This window comes from Mauremys reevesii, linkage group 27 (genome assembly GCF_016161935.1).
Source record: "Mauremys reevesii isolate NIE-2019 linkage group 27, ASM1616193v1, whole genome shotgun sequence".
NCBI lineage: Eukaryota > Metazoa > Chordata > Testudines > Geoemydidae > Mauremys > Mauremys reevesii.
This window is the reverse complement of record NC_052649.1, coordinates 2,785,868-2,813,706: the sequence shown is the minus strand read 5'-3', so window position 1 is coordinate 2,813,706 and position 27,839 is coordinate 2,785,868. Positions and strand designations below refer to the sequence as shown.

At 57.0% G+C, this 27,839-nt stretch overlaps 1 protein-coding gene across 1 annotated transcript; it reads right to left on the bottom strand.

Moving 5' to 3' along the window:
• Positions 1-133: 133 nt before the first annotated feature.
• On the bottom strand, positions 134-27,839 carry COL1A1 (collagen type I alpha 1 chain). The gene is made up of 51 exons (XM_039516751.1): positions 27,624-27,839; positions 25,230-25,424; positions 24,614-24,639; positions 24,468-24,503; positions 24,165-24,257; positions 23,990-24,064; positions 23,320-23,364; positions 22,787-22,840; positions 22,433-22,486; positions 22,054-22,107; positions 21,610-21,663; positions 20,993-21,046; positions 20,841-20,885; positions 20,472-20,525; positions 20,251-20,295; positions 19,855-19,908; positions 19,263-19,361; positions 19,128-19,172; positions 18,929-19,027; positions 18,404-18,457; positions 18,194-18,301; positions 17,638-17,691; positions 16,989-17,087; positions 16,598-16,651; positions 16,404-16,502; positions 15,834-15,887; positions 15,271-15,324; positions 15,110-15,163; positions 14,921-14,974; positions 13,950-13,994; positions 13,733-13,831; positions 13,124-13,231; positions 12,291-12,398; positions 11,765-11,818; positions 11,617-11,670; positions 11,063-11,170; positions 10,921-10,974; positions 9,931-9,984; positions 9,311-9,472; positions 9,094-9,201; positions 8,377-8,484; positions 7,767-7,820; positions 7,547-7,654; positions 5,694-5,747; positions 5,453-5,560; positions 4,907-4,960; positions 3,840-3,947; positions 3,458-3,740; positions 3,051-3,241; positions 2,675-2,917; positions 134-2,016 (listed from the first exon to the last, which is right to left on the bottom strand). The coding sequence occupies exons 1-51, from the start codon at positions 27,703-27,705 to the stop codon at positions 1,870-1,872; spliced, it is 4,359 nt and encodes a 1,452-aa protein (XP_039372685.1). The 5' UTR covers positions 27,706-27,839; the 3' UTR covers positions 134-1,869.

Genomic DNA, 27,839 nt, shown 5'->3' with positions numbered 1-27,839 from the left:
GACAGGGCTCATCTTCCTCGTTCCCGTTGGCCCTGCCTATGGGGCGCTGCCCATCAGCTCCCCCCCCACCCCGCCCCCCAGGACCTGTCTGCCGATGCGCCATGCGCGAGAGAAGAGTCCAGAGCACCACAGGTTTGTTTGGATCATTTCACATGCTTTATTTCAGCAGTCAAAATAATTAAAAACATCTCAAATTATTATACATATACAAAATAGGTACAGAATCCTCGGTTGCTCTCCCTCCCTAGAACATCTGCTTCTGGCTAGGAATGGGGCTTTGCTGCAGGGTTGCTTTGAAACCCGTGGAGAGAAGCACAGAAGAGGAGGACGGGACGAGGAAAGGGAAAGAGAGAGAGAAAGCAGCAGCAGCGGCGGAGGATGGCGGGAGAGCGAGAGGGGACAGGAGTGTGCATGGAAGAGAAGAAGCAGCAGGATAAAGGAGGGGAATGGAGGGATGGGAAAAGAGAATGAACGGAGGAGGGGAAGCAGAAATGGAATCCACCTGCTTAACTGGAAAGATAGGATTGCACACACCTTCGTTCCCTTCCAAGGCTACTTGGATCTAGTTTGCATTAGTTTCCTGTCCTTGTTTTTAGGGTTTTTTTTTTGTTTGTTTTTAAATAGCACCTTCAGAAAATTCACAAGTTGACCCTGGGCAGCAAAAGAACTGAGTTTCTTTCCTGAAAACAACAGTCCTATCTCTATAGCACCAATCGGTCCCTATCGCAGCCTCGCCGTGTGTCGGACTGTGCAGTTTTAAACCACCAACAAACCGAAAAGGGACCTAGAACTGAAAAAACATTAACACAGCGAACGAAGAAAAAAAAAAAAAAGAAAGAAAAGACAAAGTTAGCACCTTTGATTGAAACCTGAAAGCCGAGCCCCCTTCTCCACAACCTGGTGTCAGTTAAAAAAACAACACCCCAAAGCAACTTAAAACTACTCGGAAAACACAGTTGAGAGGTAACCTTCCATACAACAATAATATACAGTTTGAACATTACATTTTCTCTGCTTTGGGTATTATTATTAATCATTTTTCCCCCTCATTGTTCACCGACAAAACGTTTGATTTTTCTCTAAGCGGATTTTATCTCCCAGCTGGCCTGCAAAAACCGCTTTCTGCTTAAAAGTCAACACACCAAATGCCAGATCTTGGCTGTTTTCCACACGACTGGGTTTTGCTTAGGCAAACAATTACGACACCTGGATTTGACGTTTTTCTCATATTTATTTCTTTTGCCAACTGAACAAATGAAAGGGGAAAAAAAACGGTACATTACACACGATTTTAAGTGCCTTCCTTTCAGTGGTATAAAAAATATATATATAGTAAAGACACCAGCAGGGAGAGGTCGGCTGTAGGTTAATTTTGGAATTTTTTTCCAACTCCAGGTTATAAAAAGAGATTTTTGCATTGGCGGGAGAGGAGTAGGAGCAGGGGAGCAGGTTCTAAACCATTTGGACTAGCTTAGCATCGCTCTTGTTGCTGCAGAATTTTCAGAGCAGGTTGTTGTGATTTGGGTGTTTTGGTAGGGTCGATTTTGGATGGTATTTTTGTTTCGATTGTGCAAGTAGTGGTCCCAAGATATTACTTTAAAAAAAATATAACCAAACCAACCCCAATCTGTCTTCAGGGATTAAAAAAAAAAATAAAATAGAACCATGTCAAGCAAGTGGACCCACTTCCTTAATTTTTTTGAAAAGTCATTTATTTTTATTTTTTTGGTTTAATGCTTTTTTTTTTTAATGGAAACAAAATAGTTTTAGAGATGATGGATAGAAAAAAACACGAATTCAAGTCCATGTGAAATTGTCTCCTTTTTGGCTGTTTTTGATTTTCTTTCCGGGGGGGGTTTTAGCTCCGGTTTACAAGAAGCAGACGGGTCCGATGTCAATTCCGAATTCCTGATCTGGCGCGCCAACGTCCATGGGGGCCACGTCAATGACGGGCAGGCGAGAGGTTTTCGTTGTCTTGTATTCGATGACTGTCTTGCCCCAGGTGCCGGTGTGACTCTGTGGGGAAGGGACGGGGAAAAGGAGAACGTTAGGGTCGCTGATAGAGCCGCTCCTCCAGGCAGCAAAGCTGGCTGCAAGGAAACGCTGCCTGAGCATTGGAGACCGCGTTGCACAATGGGTGGCTAGTGATTAGAGTAGGCGGGGCCTGGGAATCCTGGGGGAGGGATAGCTCAGTGGTTTGAGCATTGGCCTGCTAAACCCAGGGTTGTGAGTTCAATCCTTGAGGGGGCCATTTAGGGATTTGGGGATTGGTCCTGCTTTGAGCAGGGGGTTGGACTAGATGATCTCCTGAGGTTCCTTCCAATCCTAATAATCTATGATTCTATGACTCCTGAGTTCTCTTCCCAGCTCTCAGGGGGTGCAGGGGACCCTGGGAATCAGGACTCCTGGGTTCTGTTGCTGGCTCTGACACTGACTCACAAGGGCAAGTCACCTTCCTGAGCCACCATATACGAGCCTGTACCAGCCCCAGGGACTTACGCAGGTTGCAGAGAACTCTGCCAGTCATGTCCAGGGCTGGAGAGACTGATTCTGACGCTCTCCCTCTCCGCCCTCACCCTCTCCGCCCTCTCATCACAAGGGCCTGGGGAGGTGTGGGTGCACCAGCTCCCGCTACCACCCGTGCTGGCAGAGCCAAAGGCAGTGGGACACTCACTGTGCATCCATCCTCGGTGACTCCATAGGTGAAGCGGCTGTTGCCCTCTGCTCTGATCTCGATCTCGTTGGAGCCCTGGAGGAGCAGAGCCTTCTTCAGGTTGCCAGTCTCCTGGTCCATGTAAGCCACGCTGTTCTTGCAGTGGTAGGTGATGTTCTGGGAAGCCTCAGTGGACATCAGACGCAGGAAGGTCAGTTGGATGGCAACGTCAGCTGGGTTGGATCCCTCGCCACCATATTCGAACTGCAGAGGAGAGAGAGAGAGACCCCCGGCAGGAAAGCAATGTTAGTCCTCAGGTCCTTTTCCCCATTCCGAGTCTCCAGATCCAGCCCTTTCGCTTCCCGCCCGTCCCGCCTCGCCAGTCCCCTAAGCTGACCTGGAAGCCATCGCTCATTGTCTCGCCGAACCAGACGTGCTTCTTCTCCTTGGGGTTCTTGCTGACGTACCAGCTCTTCTGGGCAGTGTTAGCCTGGGTTGGGTAGACGCAAGTCTCGCCAGTCTCCATGTTACAGTAGACCTTGATGGCATCCAGGTTGCAGCCTTGGTTGGGGTCAATCCAGTACTCGCCTGGTGGGGAGAGGAGAAGGACGAGTGAATGGGTGAAAGAAAGAAAGAAAGTGATGGAGGAAGAAAAGAAGGAAGGAAGGAATTCAGTAGGAATGGAGGAGGCGTGTGAGTTAGTGAGGGTGGCTAAAGGCAGGGCAGGACAAGAGGAGCAAGACAGGCTGCTAAGAGAGAAGGAGCTCAGTGAGGATGCGCCCAGGATGAGGCCGGGAAGCTCACCGCTCTTCCAGTCATTGTGGCACATCTTCAGGTCGCGGCAGGTGCGGGCTGGGTTCTTCCTGGTGCCCTCGGGGCTGCGGATGTTCTCGATCTGCAGGCTCAGGCTCTTGAGGGTGGTGTCCACCTCCAGGTCGCGGTCACGCATCACGTTGGCGTCGTCAGCCCGGTAGTAGCGGCTGTCGGTGTGGGCCTTCTCCTGAGGAGGCTGGGGCAGGAAGCTGAAGTCGAAACCGCCGCTGGGTGCGCCTGGGGGACCTGGGGGTCCAGGAGGTCCGGGGGGACCCTGTTGGAGGAGGAGAGCAGAGCAAGTTGAAGGCAGGAAGCCCTTTCACCCAGCGGCCAGCAGATCCCAACCACCCAAGCCCCAGAGAGGGATACGTACAGCGGGACCGACATCACCAGTGCGACCACGTGGACCTGGTGGGCCAATGGGGCCAGGGAGACCATTCAGACCATCTTTGCCAGGGGAACCAGCAGAGCCAGGGGGACCCTGTGTGGAAAAGGCAAACACAAAATGAGATCGGTGGGTTTTGGAGAGAGGAAAGTGGGGTGAAGGTGTGTCCATCTTGAAAGACAGACCAAGGGAGAACATGCCAACTCCCATCCTTTCAATCAAGACCCATCCCATTGCCCATCCTTCCACCCCTCTTGTCTGTTCCATCCACCCAGCTCTCTCACCTAGCTTACCTCCCTCTATTCTTATCTGTCTCACGAATTAACAGAGCACCAGTGACCACAGGGCCAAGGACCAAGCTCCACTGGAGATGCACTCAGATCCACTAAAGCCACTGGAATACTCTGGGTTTGCCCAGGTCCAGCTGAGAACAGAACCAGGCCCTGTCCTCGCCAACTGTCTGGGAAGCCCTTGGCACACAGGGAATGCTGAGAAACCTTACAATGACATCTCCTTATGGGCGCTGTGATACCTGCAGGAGGACTTCGATTTTAGGAGTCTCCTTATCCCCTGGATCATTTTTGTTCCCTTCCCAGCACCACCTCTGCCTGGGAAAGGATTTTTTAAGGCTGACCCACACTGCGCAGGGCCTCTCTTATTAAGGCACCTCCCTGCTAAGGTGGAAGAGTAAAGGGTCAGTAGAAAGCAGCAGGCATCTATCCTGGGTTCCGTGTCTCCTTGATAGAAGACCAGTGCTTACAAGAGTCTCTGCTGCATGCTCAGAGGCTACACGGATGGTTTTTTAAGCTACTGGCTACACTACGGTCCATATTCTGCCTCTGGCCGATATCCGTGCCACCCCAGCTCGGGGATCTGGCAGAATCTGATCTTTAAAAGGTGATGCCACCTGTTGTGTTGGATGCCAGCTTGAAAACGGTGCTGATTATTTCATTCATGAGCCCTCTGCCCCCAGCCCAGAATTTCCCAAGGCATCCGGTGTCTGCGCCGGATGGGCTCATGAAAGCGGCTGTTGGCTTCACTGGGGCGGTACTTACTCTTGGACCAGCGGGACCGGAAGCTCCAGAAGGACCTTGTTCACCAGGAGAACCCTGCCCCGAACAGGAAAGCAAACATCAGCTCTGCAACAACACTGGAGGCCCGTGAGGCCAGTGCAGAGGTGCTAATAAAACCGACGCGTCTATGAGAAACTCCCACTGGGCTCCGATCAGCTAGGCTGCTCCAGCGGCTGAAGCTCATGAGAGAGGGCAAACAACAGGGCAGCTTTGGAGGTTCTAGGGGGCAGCTGTTGGCCTGTGGCCTAAGATCAAGGGGCTGAGGCAAAAGCAGCCAGCTGGACGCCTGCCCTTCCCAGCCGCTGCGTGTGCGAGGCCAGTCATGAGCCGAAGGTCTAAGGGCAGCCTGAAACTGGGGCAGGCCAAGGCTTGCCCATCTCCTCATCAGGTGATGGCCTTCACTGGGATTCTCCCATGATTCCCTGGGGCAGTGAGGAAGAGGGTCCATACTCTTCTCTCCAGAGACCTGCTATGGGCTTATCTCCTGGAGCCGGCTCTATCAGGGGAGCGGGAGGCAGCCATACTCACGGGAGGACCAGGTGGGCCCTGGAGACCAGAGAATCCTCTGTGACCCTTCAAGCCTCTGTCACCGTGTTCACCAGTTTCACCTTTGTCACCGCGGGGACCTTGTGGGCCCTGGAAGAGGAAGCAGAGTCACCTCGCTGAGTGGCTGGGAAGGACACCTCCCTGCCCGTTGCTCAGCAATGTTGCTGCCAAAGCAGTTGCTTTTTCATAGCAATAAAAAGTGGAATCTGAACCCATAACTTACAGAAGGACCACGAGCACCAGCAGGGCCAGCGGGGCCAGCGGGACCAGCAGGGCCCTAGGAAAGAAAAGAGAGAGAGAGAGGAAAAGATTAGGACATTCACTGGGTTCATTAGCGTACCCTTGTGTTCGTTTCTCTGCACTGTTGTGGGGAGTGCGTCCTACTGGTTAGAGCAGGGCAGACTGGGAGTCAGGACTCCTGGGTATCGTTTTCAGCTCTGAGAGGAGAGCTGGGAATCAGGACTCCTGGGTCCAAGGCCTGACTCTGAAAAGGAGAAGTGTCCAGTGATTAGAGCAGGCAGCTGCTCTGCTTGATCCTGTCTTGAGAACTGGGCTGATTATTTCATATCTCCCCAATTCTGTTCCTGGGGTCTGTTCCCAGCTCTGGGGATGAGCATTGGCTGGGGGTTGGGGCAGGGGACTGGGAGCAGGACTCCTGGGGTCTGTTCCCAGCTCTGGGGATGAGAATTGGCTGGGGGTTGGGGCAGGGGACTGGGAGCAGGACTCCTGGGGTCTGTTCCCAGCTCTGGGGATGAGCATTGGCTGGGGGTTAGGGCAGGGGACTGGGAGCAGGACTCCTGGGGTCTGTTCCCAGCTCTGGGGATGAGCATTGGCTGGGGGTTGGGGCAGGGAACTGGGAGCAGGACTCCTGGGGTCTGTTCCCAGTGCAGGGGATGAGCATTGGCTGGGGGTTGGGGCAGGAGACTGGGAGCAGGACTCCTGGGGTCTGTTCCCAGCTCAGGGGATGAGCATTGGCTGGGGGTTGGGGCAGGGGACTGGGAGCAGGACTCCTGGGGTCTGTTCCCAGCTCTGGGGATGAGCATTGGCTGGGGGTTAGGGCAGGGGACTGGGAGCAGGACTCCTGGGGTCTGTTCCCAGCTCTGGGGATGAGCATTGGCTGGGGGTTGGGGCAGGGAACTGGGAGCAGGACTCCTGGGGTCTGTTCCCAGCTCTGGGGATGAGCATTGGCTGGGGGTTGGGGCAGGGGACTGGGAGCAGGACTCCTGGGGTCTGTTCCCAGTGCAGAAGATGAGCGTTGGCTGGGGGTTGGGGCAGGGGACTGGGAGCAGGACTCCTGGGGTCTGTTCCCAGCTCCGGGGATGAGCATTGGCTGGGGGTTGGGGCAGGGAACTGGGAGCAGGACTCCTGGGGTCTGTTCCCAGCTCCGGGGATGAGCATTGGCTGGGGGTTAGGGCAGGGGACTGGGAGCAGGACTCCTGGGGTCTATTCCCAGCTCTGGGGATGAGCATTGGCTGGGGGTTGAGGCAGGGGACTGGGAGCAGGACTCCTGGGGTCTGTTCCCAGTGCAGAAGATGAGCGTTGGCTGGGGGTTGGTGCAGGGGACTGGGAGCAGGACTCCTGGGGTCTGTTCCCAGCTCCGGGGATGAGCATTGGCGGGGGGGTGGGGCAGGGAACTGGGAGCAGGACTCCTGGGGTCTGTTCCCAGCTCCGGGGATGAGCATTGGCTGGGGGTTGGGGCAGGGAACTGGGAGCAGGACTCCTGGGGTCTGTTCCCAGCTCTGGGGATGAGCATTGGCTGGGGGTTGGGGCAGGGAACTGGGAGCAGGACTCCTGGGGTCTGTTCCCAGTGCAGGGGATGAGCATTGGCTGGGGGTTGGGGCAGGGAACTGGGAGCAGGACTCCTGGGGTCTGTTCCCAGTGCAGGGGATGAGCATTGGCTGGGGGTTGGGGCAGGGAACTGGGAGCAGGACTCCTGGGGTCTGTTCCCAGCTCCGGGGATGAGCATTGGCTGGGGGTTGGGGCAGGGAACTGGGAGCAGGACTCCTGGGGTCTGTTCCCAGCTCTGGGCAGGGAGTGGGTTTTATATTTGGGTGAATGTAAAGAAGCGTCACTTACAGTCTCACCACGATCTCCATTCTTGCCAGCGGGACCAACAGGGCCGGGAGCACCAGGGGCACCGGGAGCACCAGGAGGACCAGCTGGGCCAGTCTCACCACGGTCACCCTATTTCCAGAGAAGACGAGGAGAGAGGGAAGCAAAGCACCCAGTTAACATTTGCCTGAAGTTCAACCCCCAGTAAAAGCCTCTGGCCATGACCCTTCGGGGTCGAACTCACCTTGGGACCAGCAGCTCCATCACGACCAGGAGCACCTTCAGAACCGGGAGAGCCCTGAGGACAAGCAGAGAGACCCAGCATTAGGCATGAGCAAGACAGAGGGGCCTTGGGTAGGAGATAACCAATGAGTGACGAATTAACCAGGGGACTGGCTGCGCTGAGGCCTGGGAGAGCAGGAAGAGATGGGTGAGGTCTAGAGATCAAAAGAGAAAGGGACCCACGGGGCTTCCGTTTCTCTCTGGAACTGGCCCATTCCCTGATCCCTCCCATACTCAGCTCCTTTGGAACCCATCCCGTCCTGGGACCCTGGCTGTTCTCCCATCTCTTGGGCACTGCGCTCCGGGCATCGTGCCGTTGCTCACTGGCACCAGTCCCTGCAGGAGACCGGGGGCAAGGTCTGTCCTACCCTTCAATGGAGCAGAGCATTCTGAGTGTTGGCCCAGGGGCATGGAAAGGGTTTTCTCTCCTTGTCTTTGGTGCTGCTCCTGGTGATGGTGGTGGGTTCTGGAGCAGCTAGGACACTAATCCACACTGGCTTTTAGCGTTTCTTGGCCTTGTCGGTGTTTGGGCAAAGGAGAGTCCTAACAAGCCAAGCATGGTGGCAGCTCACCTCACGTCCAGCTTCACCAGGGGGTCCGGCCAAGCCAGGAGGTCCTGCTGGGCCAGGAGGACCACGTTCGCCGGGGGAGCCAGATGGACCTTGTTTGCCAGGTTCGCCCTGGGGAGGAGCGAGAGAGAGACCAGCCCGGGTTAGAGAAGAGGGAGAGGTGTGGCTGAGATCGAAGAACCTGCTCGTGACGGGAGAGGGGTTGAATCCCCTCCCACCACCCCCACATGAAGACACCCTGTCCCAAACTGGATCCCACGCCCTAGGGCCTCCGAGTTTGGGGCTGGAGCTCTGGCTCCAGGCTCAGAGAGAGTTGGGGACCAAGCAAGAAGGTCAGATCCAGGGGTGGGGAACCCTCAGCCTGGGAGGATTGGCTCCACCATCCTCTTCTATAATAATGATAAGATCACAGGTTCCTCCCCCGCTATTCCTCCTCTCTCATCTCCTGGCCAGAACAGCTCCCTGGACAAGGGGGAAGAGTCACGGACTCCACTCCTTGCATGGAGAGCTCCCAACCACGCCAGCAGCGACGTGTGCCCAGCTCCTGTCTCTCCCACCCCTACCCTGCCCTGCCAATGCCAGGAGAAAGTCTGAGCCTCAGCGGCTGGGCCGTAAGATCCGCTCCTGCTTGGATCCTTTTTGGGCGAGGGCAACGGGTTGAAGCCACAAGCCTCCTTTGAGGTCCGGCTTGAGGGCGTAAGAGTTCGACTTCCTACTCACAGATGGACCAGGGAGACCAGGGAAACCTCTCTCGCCTCTCTGTCCGGGAAGGCCGACGACACCACGCTGTCCAGAAATACCCTGTGGGCCTGGAGTACCAGGTGCACCCTGGAGGGGAGAGAGAGATCCTGGTTACAAACCCACCCATCTTGCTCTGGGGCACACGCTCCGACGACACCTGCCAAGGGGCCTGAGGTAGGAGTGAACGGGTACTTACTGGGGCACCATCGGCACCAGGGGAGCCCTTCTCACCAGAAGGTCCGGGTGGGCCAGCGGGGCCAGGTTCGCCAGTGCGGCCAGCGGGGCCAGTCTCACCACGGGGTCCCTTGCCACCTTCCTTTCCGCTGGGGCCTGGTGGGCCAGGGACACCGATGTTTCCCTGGGAGAGAGCAGAGAGGTGAGGTCAGGCCGGGAAGCCCAAGACTTCGAGAGGCAAGCCCTCTCCAAGGGGCGCTAATTTCCGACGGTCCGGCCCCTCAAGCGGAGCGGGGAGAAGGCCTGGCTCCATGCTCCAGTGCCACCATGGGGCAGACAGAGCCACTGCTGGGCTGCAAGTGATATCAGGCTACCGTGGAAGCTCAGCGGCAGGGCCTTGGCATTCCTCCTGCCAGCTCCACCGCTCCTCACGGGTCCCATCTCCTCCCCATTTGGCTTCCAGGCTGCCCGCTCTTGATTCCAACCATCACCCATCCTCCCCAGCGGCTGGAGGCTGCCAGTCCCGTGGCAGATCCCCCCACCAGCCTCCCCATCCCCACCCCTGCCAGCAGGGCTCGGTGCCCAGTGCCGTCGGCCCTCCCCCAACGCTACCAGCAAGGGGATCAAAAAGGAGATACTCACAGAGGGGCCAGGGGGACCAACTCTTCCAGCAGCACCAGGGAAACCAGTAGCACCCTGCACAAGGTGGGGAGAGAAGGCGTTAAGTCCCACGGCTCCGTTAGCCACGGATCTGTACTACGAGCACTGCCCAAAACGCTGCCATGCCCATGGGCTGAGAGAGGCCTGCAGCTAAGGCTGAGAGTGAGAGTCATCTTGGCAAGGTGGAAGGTCAAGATGCCTGATCTGCCAGGTCAGTCTTGCCCCTCAGGGCGAAACCCAGCCAGCTCCGGACAAAGAGACGTTCTCTGAAGCTCGGGTGGAATTTTAAGGCCCCAGACATATAGCGTTCATGGCTAAAGGGTTGCTAGTTCAGGGAGCAGTTTCCCTCCATGCAGAGGTCCATGAACGCACAGGACACTCAGGCAGGTGTATGGCGGGGACACGCTCTCGGAGCTGCACAAAGACGGCCATGTTCAAATAATCTGATCCACGCGGGAGGGGCATGCCTTCCATTGCACCTAGGGTCTGGTTTCAATGCTCTAGCCAGAGGGAAGCAAAATATTTCTTGACCCAGGGAAGAAGCTGCTCCAACTCCCAGAGGGACAGGAGGAGGGTGGGGTGTTTTGGGGTTTTTTTGGCATTTTGCGACAAACTCAGAAAGCAACCCCCTTTCCCAACCTGCCTCCTTCCCAGGGATGGGGGGGGGTGGAAAGCAGGCCCAGGGCAAAGGCCATGCTGGAAAGGTGGATTCTCACCTGCTGCGGGTGGGGGGAATCAACCTTCAACCAATTTTGGTGGGAGAAGCCGAATCAGAAGGGGAGTGAAAACTGCTCCATGCAAAACAGAGAGAGATTCCATGAAGGAATCATCAGCTGTTTGTTAGTCCCAGCTAGTCCGTAACCTGCCAGGAACTCGGGCATTTCCACTGTTGCTAAGAGAGGGACATTTTGCAAGGTGGCTCCCATCCCTGGCAGCCCAGAGGTTGAGCACAAAGGTGGAGGAAATACTCACAGGGGGTCCAGCACTACCGCGAGCACCTTTGGGTCCGGGAGCACCAACAGCACCCTGCGGGAGAGGAAGGAGCAGGAGGTCAGAGGCGGGAACGGAACACTGGCCGAACGGGGAGGGATCGGGGCAGTGGAGAGTCACTTACAGCGGGGCCAGGAGCGCCAGTGGGGCCAGCAGGGCCTGCGGGACCAGCATCGCCCTTAGCACCAGCATCGCCAGTTTCACCTTTAGCACCAGGCTGGCCGTCAGCACCCTGTGGAGGAGAGCAGAGCGGAGGGTGAGGGGCAGCGTCCGTGCGGGGAGCTCGCGGAGATGGGGGCGGAGGGTGATGGGGAAACGGTCCTTCACTGAACAAACATGGGCTGATGTGACTAGGCTGTCTCGATGGGGAAAGCCCCGGCGAGCTCACATGGGAGCCAGAGGATCACAGGCCGTAGGACTGGTCTTGTTCCCTCTCGGAGGCCTGGTGTAGGACAACTCGGTGAGTCCACCGGCCAGGGATGAGTCCCATTTCCGTACGCAGGAACAGCGCTCCCAGTATTGCAATGGTAGGTAGGATTGCTTCTGCCCCATAGCCCTGGGCTGCATGGGATTACCCCCGCAGCCCACCCCACTGAATACCACCCTCCCAAGGGAGGTCTGGGTGAGGGGAGGAGCCACTGGGGCCAGAGAGGGCCACCTCTTAACCATCATACTTACAGGGGGACCAGCGAATCCAGCGGGACCAGGTGGGCCGGGCTCACCACGATCTCCCTGGAAGAGAAGGAAACGAGAGAGACGGGGTCAGCGAGGAGAGGGAGGGGTCGATCTTTGCCTCTGAAGCCAATCAGGGAGGAATGGTACTTACAGGAGCACCACGAGCACCAGTGGGACCAGCGGGGCCGGAGGGACCAGATTCACCCTGCGCAAGGAGAGAAGAGGGAGGAGGTCAAGGCTGGGGCCTGGCAGACCAGGGCTCTTCGGAGGTGCCTCTGGGGCGAGGCTGGCTAGCTCGGGGGTCGCTCGTGAGATGTGGGGAGAGCAAGAAGTTGCCTCCTCTCTGGAAATGGGGGACAGGGATGCAGGACCCTCCTGGGCACTGCCCTGATTGGGCAGGCCGGGTCCGTAGGAAGCATTCCCGGGGGAAGCTGATGAAGCCCCATGCTCTCACTGGGAGGATCCAGAGGCACCTCTGCATCGAATGATCAGCTGGGGCCTTCCTCTCTGTCTCCCAGGAAACAGAAGCCGGGTCGAGAGCTGCTGGGCACAAATGGGACTGGCCTTTGCACCAATGCCAGGGCCCCATGGCACCAGCTCAGGTGCCCGAGAGGCTCGGAGAGTCACTGCCCTGCTCCTTCCAAGGGGACAGGGAAAGGGGGTGGGGCGATCCTTACCTTGTCACCAGGAGCACCAGCTGGGCCAGGAGGACCAATGGGGCCAGTCAGACCTCTTGGGCCATCTTTGCCGGGAGATCCATCAGTACCCTTGGGACCTGCATCACCCTGGGGAGAGAAGGCAAAGCAAGGTTACCTTCTGGTTACGGAGCACGGAGCGGGGTGGGGGCTTGTGCCAGCTCTGGTGTGGGGGTGTGGGGGGTGTTTATCTGCCCTGCACTGGAAGCCGTTCACACCAAGCATCCAGACCATTAGCCAGTCAGCTCGGCCAATGGAAAAAGACAGCGCGGTGCTGGTCATGTCCAAGCCATTCAAGCTGGTGGAGAAGACCTCTTCCAAGGGCATAACTGGGCCTCGTGGAGCAGAGACCCCAGCAGCGCACTGGGCAAGAACCAGGGCACTTCGCTGGACTCCTGGAGAGACACACACAGCAAGGCCCGGGAGTTCCTTGGTTTGGGCGGGGGGCTGGCTTTGGCCTAAAGCGACTGTCGGACGAGGACATCTAGATCTTAAAGTGGCCCAGGCACCTGGCCTAGATTCTCCAAGAGCAGAGAGGAGAGGCAGAGGAGGTGGGGGCCGGAGCTGGAGCTGGAGCAGAGAGATGAAAGAAGAGCGGAGCGGGGCGAGATGGAAGGGAAAAGGGGACAGAAAGGCAAGGAAGGAGGGGGCACAGAGAGAGCTGGGGAGAGGTGGAGAAGAGAGAAGCCGGGAAGAGTGGAGGGGGGAAAAGAGGCGTAACAAGCTGAGCGTGAGCAGGGAGATCTGAGGCATGGTCTCCATGGTGAAGACTGAGGGTCACTTTGCTGGTAGGCCTTCGGGGGGCTCGTACGTACTCTGTCACCCCTGGCACCAGGCAGACCAGCAGCACCACGTTCGCCGGGCATTCCCTGCAGACCGGGAGGACCTTGGTTTCCGGGAGCGCCAGGAGCGCCAGCATCACCCTAAAGCCCCACAAGGCAGAGCGAGGGGGGAAAAAGAGAGTCGGGGTTAGAAACGGAGCTACGGCCTCATCACAGCAAAAGCCACCCGCCTTCCAGAGACCCGCGACCCGTCCCCCATTCTCCGGTGCCAGGGCAGGCTGCCTCTGGAGCCATGCAAGGCTGGGCCATGAGTGCTGCCCAGGCCAAACAGGGCCTTCTGCGCTTTGGGCAGAGAGAGGAGAATCCTGCAGTAGTTGCAGGACTGGGTCTAAGTCGATGGGGGAAAATGGAGTCCCCCCTTCCTGCTTTGCATCTGGTTCGAGGCAGCTGCTGGCTGGCTGGACACCAAGCCTCAGCCCCCTCCAAAGCAGGAGGATTATATCCCATTGCCAATCCTATTCCAGAGCCTGCTTCCCCTGGACATGTCAGAGGCACTGATTTTCCCCTGGTTTCCCCTCCCATTTCTAGCTGAGCCTCCTTCACCCATCATGGAGGAGGAGGAGGAGGGAGATAGGTACATACCTTAGCACCATCGTTACCAGGAGCACCGTTACCACCACGTGGGCCCTGTGGACCGGGCGCACCTTGGACACCACGCTCTCCGGGGAAACCTCTCTCACCCTAGAGGAGGGAGGAGAGAGAACCGAAACGGGTTACTGCGCCATCCCGAGGGGCAGCCGGCGAGAGAGACAGAAGGGTGAGAGATTGCCGATAGCAGAGAAAACGGGTCGCAACTTACTCTTGCACCAGATGGACCGGGGGCACCGACGTCTCCGGGGGCACCCTGTCACGGGAGAGACAGAGAAGGCAGAATTAGAGCTGAGGGCTTGGAAAGGGGCATGCTACATGCTGGAGAAGCCCAGATGTTGCTCCTGAACTGGCTGGGGTGGAGCAGTGAGTGGCCGGGAAGGGGGACATCTGCTCCAACCCCTCCATCACTAATCACCAAGCTCCATCCTCATGAGGGCCAGACTCTGCCTCTGCCTCTGTCTTTCCACCGCTGGAATTTTGCATGGCTCGTACCGGTTAGAGACAGGAGCGCTCTATGGTGCCAGAGCACCGAGTCTCCTCCCAAGCAAAGCCAGGGCCGGGTCTCACCCAACAGAGGATGCGTCAGTTGTTACATTGAAATTACATTTGCTCTTAGCCGAAAGGCTGGTCTTGGGCCCCCGGCCTGGATATCTGGGCTGAATACAGAGAGAATCCCAAGTGGTCAAACTGAGATCTGGATCCAGAGTTCAATGCCACCCCTCACCAGACCCAGTTTACAGGTGCTCAGATCCACGGCCTGGGCCCATGTCCACCCAAAAGGCTTTCGGGGAAGAGGTTGGAGGCCTGGAATGAAGGAGTTTCATGGTTGCTGTGGCCTCTGAGATGAGTTTTGGGGCGGGGGGGGGGGAAAGCCTGACAGCGGCCAAGGCCCTGTCTGGAGGCAGCTCTCCCCATTCATTGGCTAAGGGGGAATCTGATACGTTTCATCACTCTGGACGTACGTCCAGTGTTGGAGGAACATCTCCAGCTGGGGGTGGGAGCCCTAAGGAAGTGAGAACGGCCATGAAAGGCACTGATGAGGGGCAGGCAAGCGAGGGACTGGGAGTCAGGGGGCAGGATCTGTCATGGAGACACCTCTCCTTGGCTTCTGGCACTAAGCGGAGCTCTCCTCCTTCTTTCTGTAAATCCCACCCACCGCCATGGTTTCTTGGCACTTACCTGCTCACCAGGCTTGCCAGATTCACCAGCTGGACCAGCGGGACCGGGCAGACCCTGGGAGGGGAAGGAAAAAACCCAAGAGTTGAGATTTCCTGGGGGAAGGGGGGGTGTGCAAAAAATGGAACAAAATATGATTGATCAGGAGGGATTCCCCCGCTGTGATGGGGCCTTTAATTGAACACTCCTCACCTGGAATCCAGGAGCACCTGAAGGTCCTTGTTCACCTCTCTCTCCAGCGGGACCCTGAAAGAGGAGGGGAGAAAGTCAGGAAGAATCCAGCGGGGTTCGGAGCAGCACGCTCCCCAACAAGCCAGCGCAGAGGGCAGGGGCGACAAAGGATTCATACTCACAGCTGCGCCAGGAGATCCCTGGGCACCAGCTTCACCATCTTTGCCAGGAGCACCCTGTGGGGAGAGGAGGAAGAGGTTAGAAAGAGCTCAGGGAAGGTGTGGTGAGCCTACAAGGTTCAGAAGCAGAAAATCTCAGGGGGCTTCAAAGGTTGGCTTCACGGGTTACGTAGTTAACCTGTGGAACTCATTGCCACAAGGTATTAGTAACAAGGCGAAAAGGGCATAAGGGATATAAACCCTCCCCCAGAAGTCCAGGGAATAAGCAATTCTGTGGCTTAGGAAGAACCAGCCACTATAGGCATGTCATCCCAATGCAGAAGGTTTTATATCTTCCACTGAATCCTGTGGTGGTAGGCCAGAGCCCAGATATTGGCTAGACGGACCCCGGTCTGCTCTGCTGTGGAAAGCCCTATACTATATAGATCCGTTTTACTGTCACGGTAAATTCTCTCTTTCTCATCTTGAAGAAAAGAGGCCTCGGGCTGGCAAACGCCAGGCTGGACCCAGCCCTGGCTGCGAGAGACAGATTGTTAGAGGCCATCAGTACCAAGAAAAATACGTACAACAGCGCCAGCGGGTCCGGGAATGCCTCTTTCACCGGGTTTGCCGGGCTCGCCCTGAGAAAGGGAACAAAATGGCTTCAGTGAAGGAACGCGGTACGCCCCGGGAACAAGCAGCGAGGGGCTATCGGGGACAATTAGCTCTCGTATGGCCCTAGGATGCAGCCACAGGAGGACACGAAAGGCGCCATGACAGGAAGCAGGCGGGGCTGACCCTGTGGCAGTTCTATTGACGCTCTAGGCTGCCTCCCATGACCGCCCCAGCTTTGTCTTTCCTCAGGGCCTGGTCATCTCCCCGCCCCATGGTGGGATGTCTTCTGGGCCGCCTGTCTCTGCCGGCAGCTAACCCCTGAGGGAGAGGTTCCCAGAGTGCCTCCCCTCACATAAGGCCCTTCTTTACAAAACGGTACCCAAAGTGGCCACTTATCCATTGTGCTCTGTACGCAACCACTCCCGGGCGGCAGCCAGGGTGACAGGAAGTCCTGAAGGCGGCCATTTTGTCACGTCCCTATCACTGGGCTGGGCGACTCACCCCGAGGCGACGGTACAGGAAGGGAGCACGTTGATACTCACAGCAGCACCTTTAGGTCCAGGGAAACCCATGACACCAGCCTGACCTCTGGCACCGGGTGGGCCTGCGGGTCCGGGGCGACCATCTTGACCAGCGGGACCCTAGCGTGGACGAAGCAAAGGCACGGGTTCAGAGGAGGCCATTGCGAGCAAAGGGAGAGGAGGAGGAGGAAGGGCCTTGATAAATCACGACTTACAGTGGGGCCGGTCTTGCCATCGGGACCTGGGCTACCTGGGCTTCCAGTCAGACCCTGAAAAGGAAGAAGAGCTGGGTTAAGCCATCGGGCGTCCGGCCTCCTTCGCTGTGCGCGAGGGGTCAGAGCAGGGTAGGATGTGGTGGGCGAGGGCGGTCAGCGCAGCCGATGGGTCGCTGCAGGGGGTGGATGTGGGATGGCCTAAAACGCCCAGTTGCTCGAAGCTGGCTGCACCCACAGAGCGCTGGCGCCAGAAGAGGCCGGGGCAAGGATGTGGGCAGAGAGTTCACCTTGAGATGGCGCTTGGCAGAAATAGCAGCAAAGTTCGGTGGGACTTCTCGGGCAGCCCCTCCATCCCGCTCAGAACCATTGCCCGGCTCCTCCACCTTCTTACCTTGGCGCCAGGCAGACCAGGCTCGCCAGGACGTCCAGATTCACCAGGGGATCCTTTGGGACCAGCAGGGCCAGGGGAACCACGTTCGCCAGCGGGACCCTAGGGTGGGGAGGGGAGCAGGAGAGAGGTTACACGCTGCAGTAGAGACCCGTATGGCTTCTTCTTGCTGGCACGGCATGACGAGCCAGCAGGGACCCACCGTGTCACTTGACAGAGGAGGGTGACTAAACGGAGCCGAGTGGGCACTGGATGGGCACTGAAAGGGCTTTGCCAGGGCTGGCCACAAAGAAATCACTGGGCTATGCCATGGGGTGAATAACCCTAGTGAAAGGGCCATCCTAGTGTATGTACCATGTGGAGACGAGCCAATTCCCACCCCCAAATCCAGAACGTGGGGTGTAAAGAAAGGGGATGGGGCCAGGGAGTGGCTGGGTAATCGACCAGATCCCACAGGGCAGAATGCACCACTCCCAGAAAGTCCCACTAACTCCCTCTTCCACAGGCGTTAGCTGCTCCCAAGCCCCTTGCAAAGGAGGCCCTGGTGGGAGCTGCCTCCGAGCCCCTTGTGTATTTCAGTGTGATGGACATCTGAGCCTCTTCTGTCTCTCTCACATTAGGAGGGAGCAAACGGCGGGAGACTAGCACCTACCTTAGGACCAGAAATGCCATCAGAGCCAGGGAAACCACGGCTTCCAGGAGCACCCTGCAATGGGACACAAGAGAAACCGGTGAGGTAAATGCCCACTCAGCCAGCAAGTGAAACAGGGAGAAGATGGGAACGGAAAGGGAGCTTCACAGAACCCCCCATCCCAATTCCCGTCCCCTCCTGGGATTGCAGTGGGGAGCAACAGGCCCTAGCTGCCAACTTTGGGGGTGAAAATTTGAGGGGGGCGGCGACTCCAGAGTTGGTTGGGTTTGGGATGGTGATGGGGCTGGATTGCATGTTCAGCTGATCTGGGTCTGACCTCCTCCCAGAACCTGGGCGTGTGCCGGGCTGGGATTTCAGGTCAGGCCCCTTATGGGATCTGGATTTGGTTCTGGGTCCAGATCTGAATTTCCCATCCCAAGATGCGGGAGGTGCTTGGATCACTGAGAAGGTAGGTCGGGAGCCCTCTGTGTCCGAGAGACGGAGCTCCGGGTCTGACCGGAGGACCCAGCACCATGCCAATGGGCATGATCTCCAGGGAAACACAGCTGTTACTTACACGTTCGCCAGCAGGGCCGGGCAGACCAGCAGGGCCGGGCTCACCACGGGATCCTCTCTTGCCTTCTTCACCAGATGGACCAGGGGGGCCTTGGACACCAGCAGGACCCTAGAAAGCACAAGCAAGTCAAAGCGGTGAGTGTCTCCCTGTGGCTAGCAAACCAGACTGTGGGCAAAGCTTCTAGCAGGCCCCAGCGGGGCTGGTACTTACAGGTTCTCCCTTGGCACCAGCATCTCCCTTGTTGCCTTGAGCACCAGGTTCGCCCTGAAGGTAGAAGGAAAGAGAAACGGATTCATATCAGACGTCTCCCTGCATGAACAAGGGCTTAATGCTGCCTGCCATCTATGTTGCACCCTCAACCCCTTTTCGGCGCCAGAGGGAATGACAGACACAAAAGGCCCAGCCCCACGAAGGGACAGGGACCTTCGATATTCTGGAGGGGGAGGGGAACTGTGCTGGCTGTAACCCAGGTCAGAGGATCCCCGTCCCAGGGCAGAGGGTGGAGCAGAGACATCTCCAGCAGAGACAGGTGGCTGATAAGGAGGGAGGTGCTGGTAGATGCAGAGCTGCAGAGGTGAAGGCTCAGAGAAGGAGCCGAGGGAGGGGGTGCACTGGGCGCTGGGGTGCCAGGGGCAGAGATCACTTCACAAGGCCTGGCGCATCCCTGCCTAGCCCTGGATGGTGAAGAAGGCCAGTCTAATTCAGCGGAGACGGGGAAGGAGGAAGGACACTTACGCTGTTACCCTTGGGACCAGGAGCACCGCTGGGACCCTGGGGTCCGGAGGGGCCACGAGCACCGGGGAAGCCGGGAGCGCCAGCGATGCCAGGAGAACCCTACGGGAGGCAGAAGAGATGGTGAGGCAGCTGGGAAAACCTGGCTCCTGAGAGCCGACCCGCTACAGAGGACGGAAGGAGGGGGGAGATGGCTACTTACAGTTGCACCTTTGGCACCAGGTTGACCATCGCTACCAGGGTTGCCCTAGGAGAGAGAAGAAGAGAGGGAGGGTTATCACCGGAGATGACAGGGCAACGGGCAAGAGGCGGGAGGGGATCGTGCAGTTCCACTCACAGCAGGGCCGGCAGCGCCAGCGGGGCCGGGGGCACCGGGCTCACCACGGGCGCCCTGTGGGCCTTCACCACCACGACCGCCTTGGGGACCAGTTTCACCCTAGAGGACAAGAGAGGAGAGAAAGACCGGTGAGCACAGTGACTGCTCGGAGACCCCCACACACCCCCACGCTCCGCGGAAGCCATTTGCCCTCAGGCCTGACCAGGCTCTGACTGGAACTGAATGTCTTGCTGCACCGAGGCCTGGTGCTCCATCCCTCCAACTCACTCGGGGGGTGGGGGACTGACTGGGGCTTGCCATGTTTGCTCAGGGGGCAGCTGCAAGGCCTTTGGGGATGACTGGATGCAACAATCGTGCTGGTATCAGCTTAGCAGAGGGTAGGGTCGGCATAAGGCAGAGATGGACCCGCAAGGCTCCTGACCCACGGTTTGGCGAGGGTTATGGGGCCAGGCCATCTGGACAGTATATTTGAACTATGATGAAACCTCTAGTTGAAGGCTGGGATCAGCTTCCACCCAAGCCGGCTGCGGGGCAAGCTCCCACCGCAGCGATGGGGAGGTGCCCCCCGGCGAAGAGGGGCTCGTGTCCTTACCTTAGCACCGACAGCGCCAGGGAAGCCAGGGGGGCCAGCTGGGCCAGTTGGACCCTAGGTGAGAAGGAAGCAGGTTAGAGAGTGATAGCAAGGAACCTCTGGGGCTGGCAGGTTCTCATCACTGCAGCCATCTTGGCCTTGGCCAGAGATCTGGGCTGTGCTTTGACGTGGGTGGGAACAGAGGCCGGAGGGAGGAAACCTTCCCATCCGGGCACTGGCCAGTTCCTGAGCGGGGTTGTGCTGTTGCCACCTGTGGGGCTCAAGCCAGCAAAGCTCCAGGAGGGGAGCGACATGGAGGTCGTTGTGGCCAGTGTCCGTGTGGCCGCACCACCCAACGGCCAGGGCCCCGCGGCTGAACCATCTCATCTCAGGGCAGCGCGAGGTGAAAATACTCACTGGGGGGCCAGCACCACCGGGAGCACCGTCGTTACCACGAGCACCCTGCCGGGAAGAGAGGAGAGACGCACTGGTTACAGACAGGCTGGCCCAAGACCCAGAACCCATGAGAGGAGCATGCTGCACATTGGAGCTATCCCAGCCGGCATGGCCCAGAGAGGTGCCACCGGGGAGGATGCTTCAAGGTGCCCGCAGCCCAGCAGTGCAGCACCGATACTCACAGCGGGGCCAGATGGACCAGGGCGGCCTCTCTCGCCGGGAAGACCACGGGGCCCCTAAAAAGGAAGAGAGATGTGAGTTCATCTACAGATGCCACCGTCATCATCTGCACCCTGCCCTCTCCCCCAGATCTCCCAGCCCTGCCCTGCTCCCCACCCCCTGTGGGGCTTCATGCTGGTAAATCTACCCCACTTTGTTCTCTAGTCCCTTGGAAAACCAAGCGCTCCGGAGAGCCAGCTCGACCCTCCCCATGACCCCTCTTCTTGCAGGTCCCTGCTGCTCTCATAAGCTCAACGCCTGCCCCCCTCACCACCTCCTAGTCCAGACTCCTGCTATCAATGGGCAACAGGAAAGCATGACGAGCTACTCACTATTTGTCCGGGAGCTCCGTTCTCACCAGGGCTACCAGGCTCACCCTAGAAGGAAGACAAAGCTGGGGTCAACAACTGGTTCCCAAAGGGGACAAGGAAACTTTTCAAGGGAACAGAGAGGGCCAACGTGCCTCGTGGCAGAGGGACCTTACCTTGGGGCCAGCTGGACCGGTATCACCCTTAGCACCATCAAGACCGCTGAAACCCTAGAGGGAAGGGGAAACAGAAACACAAGTGTCCAGTGATGAGGGTCAGGAGAAGACACTGTCCTCCCAGGCGGAGGCATGATTGAAAATCATCTGGCTTTGCAATGGTCCCTCACAATGTGCATGGTGGGGTGGGGTGGAAGGGTAAGGCCCCATCTGTTTGCCAGCTGAGTGGCATGAGAAGGGGGGAATTCCTCCAAATGGTGGCGAGGACAAGGGGCTCCATCAGACCATTCCTGGTAGAAAGGAACTCGCAGGATTGCCTTGCAACAAGGCCAGCTGAGGGCACTGTGGTGCGAGCTCAGCTACTGCTTATGTTTCTGCCGGGGCCAAGCATTGGCCTGCTAAACCCAGGGTTGTGAGTTCAATCCTTGAGGGGGCCATTTAGGGATCTGGGGCAAAAATCTGTCTGGGGATTAGTCCTGCTTTGAGCAGGGGGTTGGACGAGATGACCTCCTGAGGTCCCTTCCAACCCTGATATTCTATGGTTCTGTCTTTGGGGTTGTAGGGGTCCATCTTTCCTTTTCCTTTTCCAAGTGCAAAGAACTAGAGAATCAGCTTACTCTGTGACCCTTCATGCCTGGCAGGCCAGCAGTTCCGGGCAGACCACGGGCACCCTGGGGAGAGGAAAAGACAACGATTTAGAGACAAGGACACCAAGGCCGCCCCACATCAAGCCAGTTACCGCCGAGGGGAACCCAGCGCCCCAGGCAAGGTTGGATAATTGGAGCATCCCTGGTCATGAGCATCTCTTGCTGTGATCATGACTCCTAGCCATTGACAGTGATCAGCTTTAGCCAGGACCAGCTTGCTAGAGCCAACCGTCTTCCCCAGTGAATGGCAGCCATGTGAAGTAAGCGAAACCAGACAATGAGACCAAGAGGTTTCAGGCAGGTTTGCCCAGCCAGTGCTTTTCCAGCCGTGTCACAATGGTGATGCTGGTCAAAGGTAAAAACCCACCTTAACCCGAATGCCAAGGGGGGAACCAGACAGAAGGGACGTCTCACCTGGGGGCCGGGAGCACCACGTTCACCAGGACGTCCAGGCTTTCCAGCTTCGCCCTTGGAGAAGGAAGAAGAGATGGAGTCAGGTCAGTAGCCCGCCCAGCTCGTTTGCAGTGACAACTAATCAGATGCTAAATGCACCGGGAAAGGGACCCAACTCTTCGCAAAACCCTGTCTGGGGAGAGGTGCCATTTTCTTGTCTCTCGGTGTTTCATGGCATCATGGAAGCCAAAGGCTCACCATGCTCGTGCAAGGCAGGCCATGTACCCGACAGGCTTAGCACACCCATCACTATCTGGCTAGCAAGCAAGGCTATCCCCTGCATTTGGGGGCGGGGTGGGGGATCTTCTCTAGAGGGACTTTGATTTTGAAGGACACTTACATCATCTCCGTTCTTGCCAGGTGGACCAGGTGGACCACGGGGACCCATAGGACCCTAGAAGAGGCAGAAGAAACATGCGTTAATATTCGGAGACCGGGCAAGACTTTCCCATTGCCACCCCTCCACTAGCCATTCACCCCACAGGCCTGGGACGGGTTCTCGGCTTGGCTAGAGAAATCCCATTCCCCGATGAAGTCTTTTCCGCAAAGGTAGGCCAGGCTTTGCACCAGCTGCCCCCAAGTGGCAGAAGAGGGGAGGTGCAAGGACTAGTCCCAGGCTGGGGCCGGGAGGTTCAGCGTGCAGCCCATCCCGTTATGAAAATGAAGAGCGAGAAGACGATTGACCATGACTTACAGAAGCCCCAGCCTCTCCAGGCTCACCGGGAGGACCTTGGAAACCTTGAGGACCCTAGAAGAGTCGGAGGAGAGGACGGGTTAGAAAATGAACATACCCGCGCCCAGCTGCTCACGCATCAGTCCGATTTCCCTCCGCTGCTGGCAACGGCTGCCTCGCACGGAGCATCTGTGTCTATCGCGGTGCGAGGTGTCTATCGCCAACCACCAGGAGGGAGCCAAGCCCACACTCCTCCCCCGCCCCAGGCAACTAGGGTGACCAAATGTCCCGATTTTATAGGGACAGTCTCGATTTTTGGGTCTTTTTCTTCTATAAGCTCCTACTACTCCCCACTCCCCGCCCTGATTTTTCACACTTGCTGTCTGGTCACCCTACAGGCAACTTCCCGTCCCTTCGCTGAGAAGGTCTCTGGGAGCTGAGGAGCCTGAAAGGGCACTGGGGGTAGCTCGTTCCCAAAGGGGGCAGTTACAAGACGCTGGCTGAGGGCTCAAATGGGCCATGTTTTCTCGACAGGGAAGATGTGAGGTACTTACAGGAGAACCAGGAGGGCCGGGGAGACCGCGGGGACCAGCTGGGCCCTGGAAATGAAGAGAGAGAAAAGAATAAGTCAGGTGTGGAGATGAGCTGGAGCAGCCGCCATGTTGCCCAGGCCCGGCCTCCCCTCCATCTCGGTTTTCGGTGACTTCCTCTTTTCCAGCAGGCCTCTCTCTTCCCTCGCCACCCACAGCCGCCTGGCTCGGGGTTGACTCTCCCTGGCACAGACCATGCCGCCTCTTGCTGATCTTTTCCCACCCCTCCCCTCGTGGGCGGAGTCCCTGGTGACCCCCGGAGGTCCCAATCCACGGAGCCACCTGCCAAGATGTTCTACTTGGGGAAGAGAGCAGGCCCCAGGTCTCAAGCTGGCCTAGGATTAAGGCAAATTCAAGTATCCTTTGCCGATCCTGCGTAGCACTGGCCAGGAAAACACCAGCCCCAAGCAGCGGGTGGTCCTGTGCCTGCCCCCAGGAAGAGATCTGCTGCCCCCTCCCCTCGGCCTTGTGCGTTCTAAAGCCAAGCTAGGCCAAGCTAGCTCCTGTCTCTCCTGCTACGTAACTCCGACTCCACTCCCTCCCATCCTTTCTCCCTAACATCTTCTCCTGTCTCAGTCCTGGCCCTCAGGTCGGCCCCTGCCCTAGCCCCTCGAGGGAGACGCTGGACGCTCACCATAGGGCCGGGCATGGACAGGCCACCACCAACGGATTTCTCGTCATAGCCGTAAGACAGTTGAGGTGCGAAGTTCTGCGGGAGAAAGAAAGAAGGGAAAGCCGGTGTGAAAATACTGTGCTGCATTCATCCCGTGCTGGGGAAGAACTGAGTGAATGATTGGAACCCAACTCACTCCGCCAAGGCCTGGAGGTCCTGGGGGGCCTGGGGGGCCAGGAAGACCAGGCTGTCCGGGAATGCCATCTCTACCAGGTTGGCCTGGGGGTCCCTGCAAAAGAAGAGGAGAGAACCCAGAGGTTAGTACTGCGGTAGCGTCATCCGGGCATGAGACAAGGCAGGATAACTGGACTCGGTCGCCATTGTCCACAGTTCAAAAGTTTTCTTTAACACGGCCATGGAAATCTTTCCCCCTCCCTCATCCCCATTTCCTGACCAAACTCCAGCGACCAATGGCCAAAGCATGGCTGGAGAGACCTACCCTGTCTCCTTTGGGGCCGCGTTCTCCTTTGGGGCCCTGGTGGGGAGAAGAAAGAGAGGTGTTTAGAGAATTAGCGTGGAGAGAAAAGACCCTTCAGAAAACAACAGGGAAAAGGTTTGTGGAGGAAGGCTACGGAGTGTCATTACCTCTATTCCAGTGCCTTTTGGAGAGGCTGCGGAGAGAAGGACAAGGGATCATTTAAAAGGGTCAAGTCGTGTGCTTCTCTAAAAGCCACCCCCACGCTGCACCCTGCCCTGGTATAAATGACAGCAAAATGCACCCCTGTTGCTTGAGTAACACCTGCTTAAGTAGCATGGCTGGCAGAAAGATGCACAAATGTTCTATCTGCAAAAGACCTGCATGTCTCACTCACTGTCTCCCTGACCGTGATGCACGCTAAGGAGAGGTCATAATTGTGTCCACCACAGTTTATGCTGGTCCCCTGGGCACCTCCGCCAAGAAATAATCAGTCCCGTTTGAAATGTCTCTTTAGAAAGAAACGCCCTAGAAGCTCAAAGGCCAGGAACAGGCTTGCTATGCCTTATCTGTGACGCCATAGCTAGGGGCTCTAGCGTCACCAGGGATGATGGTGAAGCTAGCAGGTCTCCACGCTAGGCTCTGCTGATGTCCTGGTCTCCAACCCCCTCCCTGTCTCTGCATGTGTAGGAGGAGCTGATTGTATCTGGTGCCAGCATATCCTGGTGCTTCGCACCTTAGATCAGGCTAGACAGACAGAGCATGCACACGAGTGTCAGTCAGTACCATCGGCGCCAGGGCAGGTAGGACAGCATTCTCCGGGTGCGATCTTGGCATTGGGGCAGTCTGAGACATCGTCGCAGGTCAGCTCATCGCACAGGATGTTCCCGTTGTCGCACACGCAGAGCTCGCAGGGTACAGGTTTCCACACTTCTCCTTCGCTGTATGTTAGTCCGTTATGTATGCAGCTTCCAGATGGAACTAGAGAGACAACGAGAAACGGGAGGGGGGGCGCGTCAGGAGCGAAAGAACTGAATCAGGCCCTAGCCCAGAAGCTGCAGGCGAGGAACCCCCAATCCAGGGACAAAGAGGCTGATTAGACTCAGTTCCTTTTTTATCCAAAGGCGTTTTTCTTTCCTGTCCAGTTCCCCCAGCGTAGGCCTTTCCTGCCCCCCCTCTTCTCCTGGAACCCTTTATACACTCATCTGCTTCTCATCAGCACAGCTCCATGACATAGGAAACATGCCAACACCACAATAACTATTTCCAGTGTCTCTGGAATTTAAACAAAACCCGCGGCCAATTGTTACATCCAACTATAACCTCAGCTTGCTGGAGCCGAGGCCAAGCCAAATGAAAGTCTCCTAAAGGGAAGAGGGCTGGACTAGGAGTGGAGGGGGGAGAAGGGAGGCAGGGGTCCAGAGACAAGCCGTTCTGTGGAGGGGCAAGGCGGGGGAGTGAAATCTATTCTGTCTGTTGCTTGGGAAATGGGATCAAGTGAAAATGGTTTGGGTGGGAAGGCGAATGAGACCAGGGTGGGATACGAGGCCAGGCGAGCCAGGTTGTAATTAGATTCAGGAGATGACACATTCAGGCAGGCACGGTCTGGGAGGTGGCGGCGATGGATCAGACCCAGTAAAGCAGGAGGTGGCCTCAATAAAGAGAAGCCCGTGATGGGGAAGAAAAGCGGGCCAGCTGTTTTTCTTAGCATGGAATTGCTTCCACGCCGGTTTCAGGTTTGGTAAAATCTCGGCGTCGTTCCCCCACCGCGGGGAGACAAACGGGATCAACCTTCCTCGCGTGTGAAATCCCGTAGGGCGGGATCACGGTGGAGAGGCCAGATGTTTCTACTCTGTCGTCCCCAACTTCTCATGTCTAGCTTAAATTAAAAAAAAAAAGCTATGGCTGGCGGAGTCCCTGGGAGCCAGCGGTTTTGCAACAGGAAACTGCTGTGTTGACACCCGCGGGGTATGCAGTGGGGGTGCAGTCAGTCACTCTGCCTGTAGGTGGCAGGCCAAGGCTAGATACATGCCTGCAGCAGGATCTAATTAGGGATGTTACTCCTAGCATGGGGATGGGGGAAAGTTTGCTCAGCAAACCTATTCCACAGCTGACCCCGGAAATATGGCCCCTTTGGTGAGCGCTGTCCAGTCCCAGGGCTCCCAATGGGCCCCAGGGGCGGTGATGCAGTCCAGAGAGGGCTTTGCAGGAGCAAGGCCAGGTGGTGGCCACCAGAGGTCGCCATGGGGACCCCCCCCCATGAAACTTCACTGCAGAAACATGAATCCAGTTCCTTAGCATCCAGGAGGTTTTGTCTGTGAAGTGATGTCTAGACTCCTCCGCTTCTAAAACATTTTCCTTATGAATCATCTGAGACTTTTCTAATTCTTTCCTGATGGCTTTTGCAGATCAGAAAACCCCAGCCCCCCGGGCTCGCTCCCCGCTCCCTTCGCTTGCCAAGGCACACCATGGCTTTTCCATCACTGGCTTCCCCCCTCCCCTGCCTGCCTTAGCCTCCCTCCCATGACAACCCCTCCTAGAGGCTGATTGTGCTGCTCCCGCCCCCCCTCCCCATCTTGGCAAGGAACCTCACAGCTTCTAACTGATACAACTTGTCTGCACAGAACATAATGAACACGCCCAGTTCCCTTCTGCAGCTGGTTAACTTTGCTGGTGGAAGGGGATGTTTGCCACCACCGAGCTGCTTCAGTGGGGGAAGAACGGACATCAACAAATACTTCATTTGTCCACTCCCACTTTTTAAGCCGCATATTCAAGCCCCTTCTGACCTCACCCCCCCCCCCCCACACACAATTCCAAAGGCTCTGTAAAGGTTGAGAAATTCTTGCCAGCACGCCTCATCCCATTTTAAGACACACAATCCTTTTTTTTAAAAAACACCACATTTCTCCCCATCTCCCTAACCTGATCTTGCAAACGCAGTTTCCTAACTAGAAAAGCATGCAAAATCCCCCCCCAAACCCATCCAACTCATGCAAAGGCATTAAGTGTTGCAATCCCACTCAAGACTTTTTCTTTGCAGAGCAGTCCAGCTTTGCATCCCTCTTTGCTCTGAAGTGCAAGGTTTACATTTCCCCCCCTGTGCATAGGGGAAACTGCTTAAACAGACAATTTCTCTATTTCTCGTACAGAAAGTTAGCGAGAAAGTTTTTTACTTACTGTCTTCTTCGCCTTGACCTTTGGTGAGTAGTACAGTCGCTGCTATCAACAGCAGTAACCGAGAATCCACAAAGCTGAACATGTCTAAATATTAGACATGTAGACTCTTTGGGCCCCTTTGGTCTGTTTTAGAGTCCAGTCATACAGGGATGATCTGACTATGTAGTTCCAATCCAGACCCCAGCAGAAACCTCCTACTGACTCTGTAAGAGCCTA

Bases quoted from the DNA above. Each gene is read 5' to 3' on its own strand.
- COL1A1 (XM_039516751.1), bottom strand. From the start codon at position 27,705: ATGTTCAGCTTTGTGGATTCTCGGTTACTGCTGTTGATAGCAGCGACT. The intron at 23,365-23,989 runs GTGAGCGTCCAG...CTTCATTTCCAG, and splicing joins TGTCCATGCCCGGCCCTATG to GGCCCAGCTGGTCCCCGCGG. The intron at 9,985-10,920 runs GTGAGTATTTCC...CACCTTGTGCAG, and splicing joins GCGGTAGTGCTGGACCCCCT to GGTGCTACTGGTTTCCCTGG.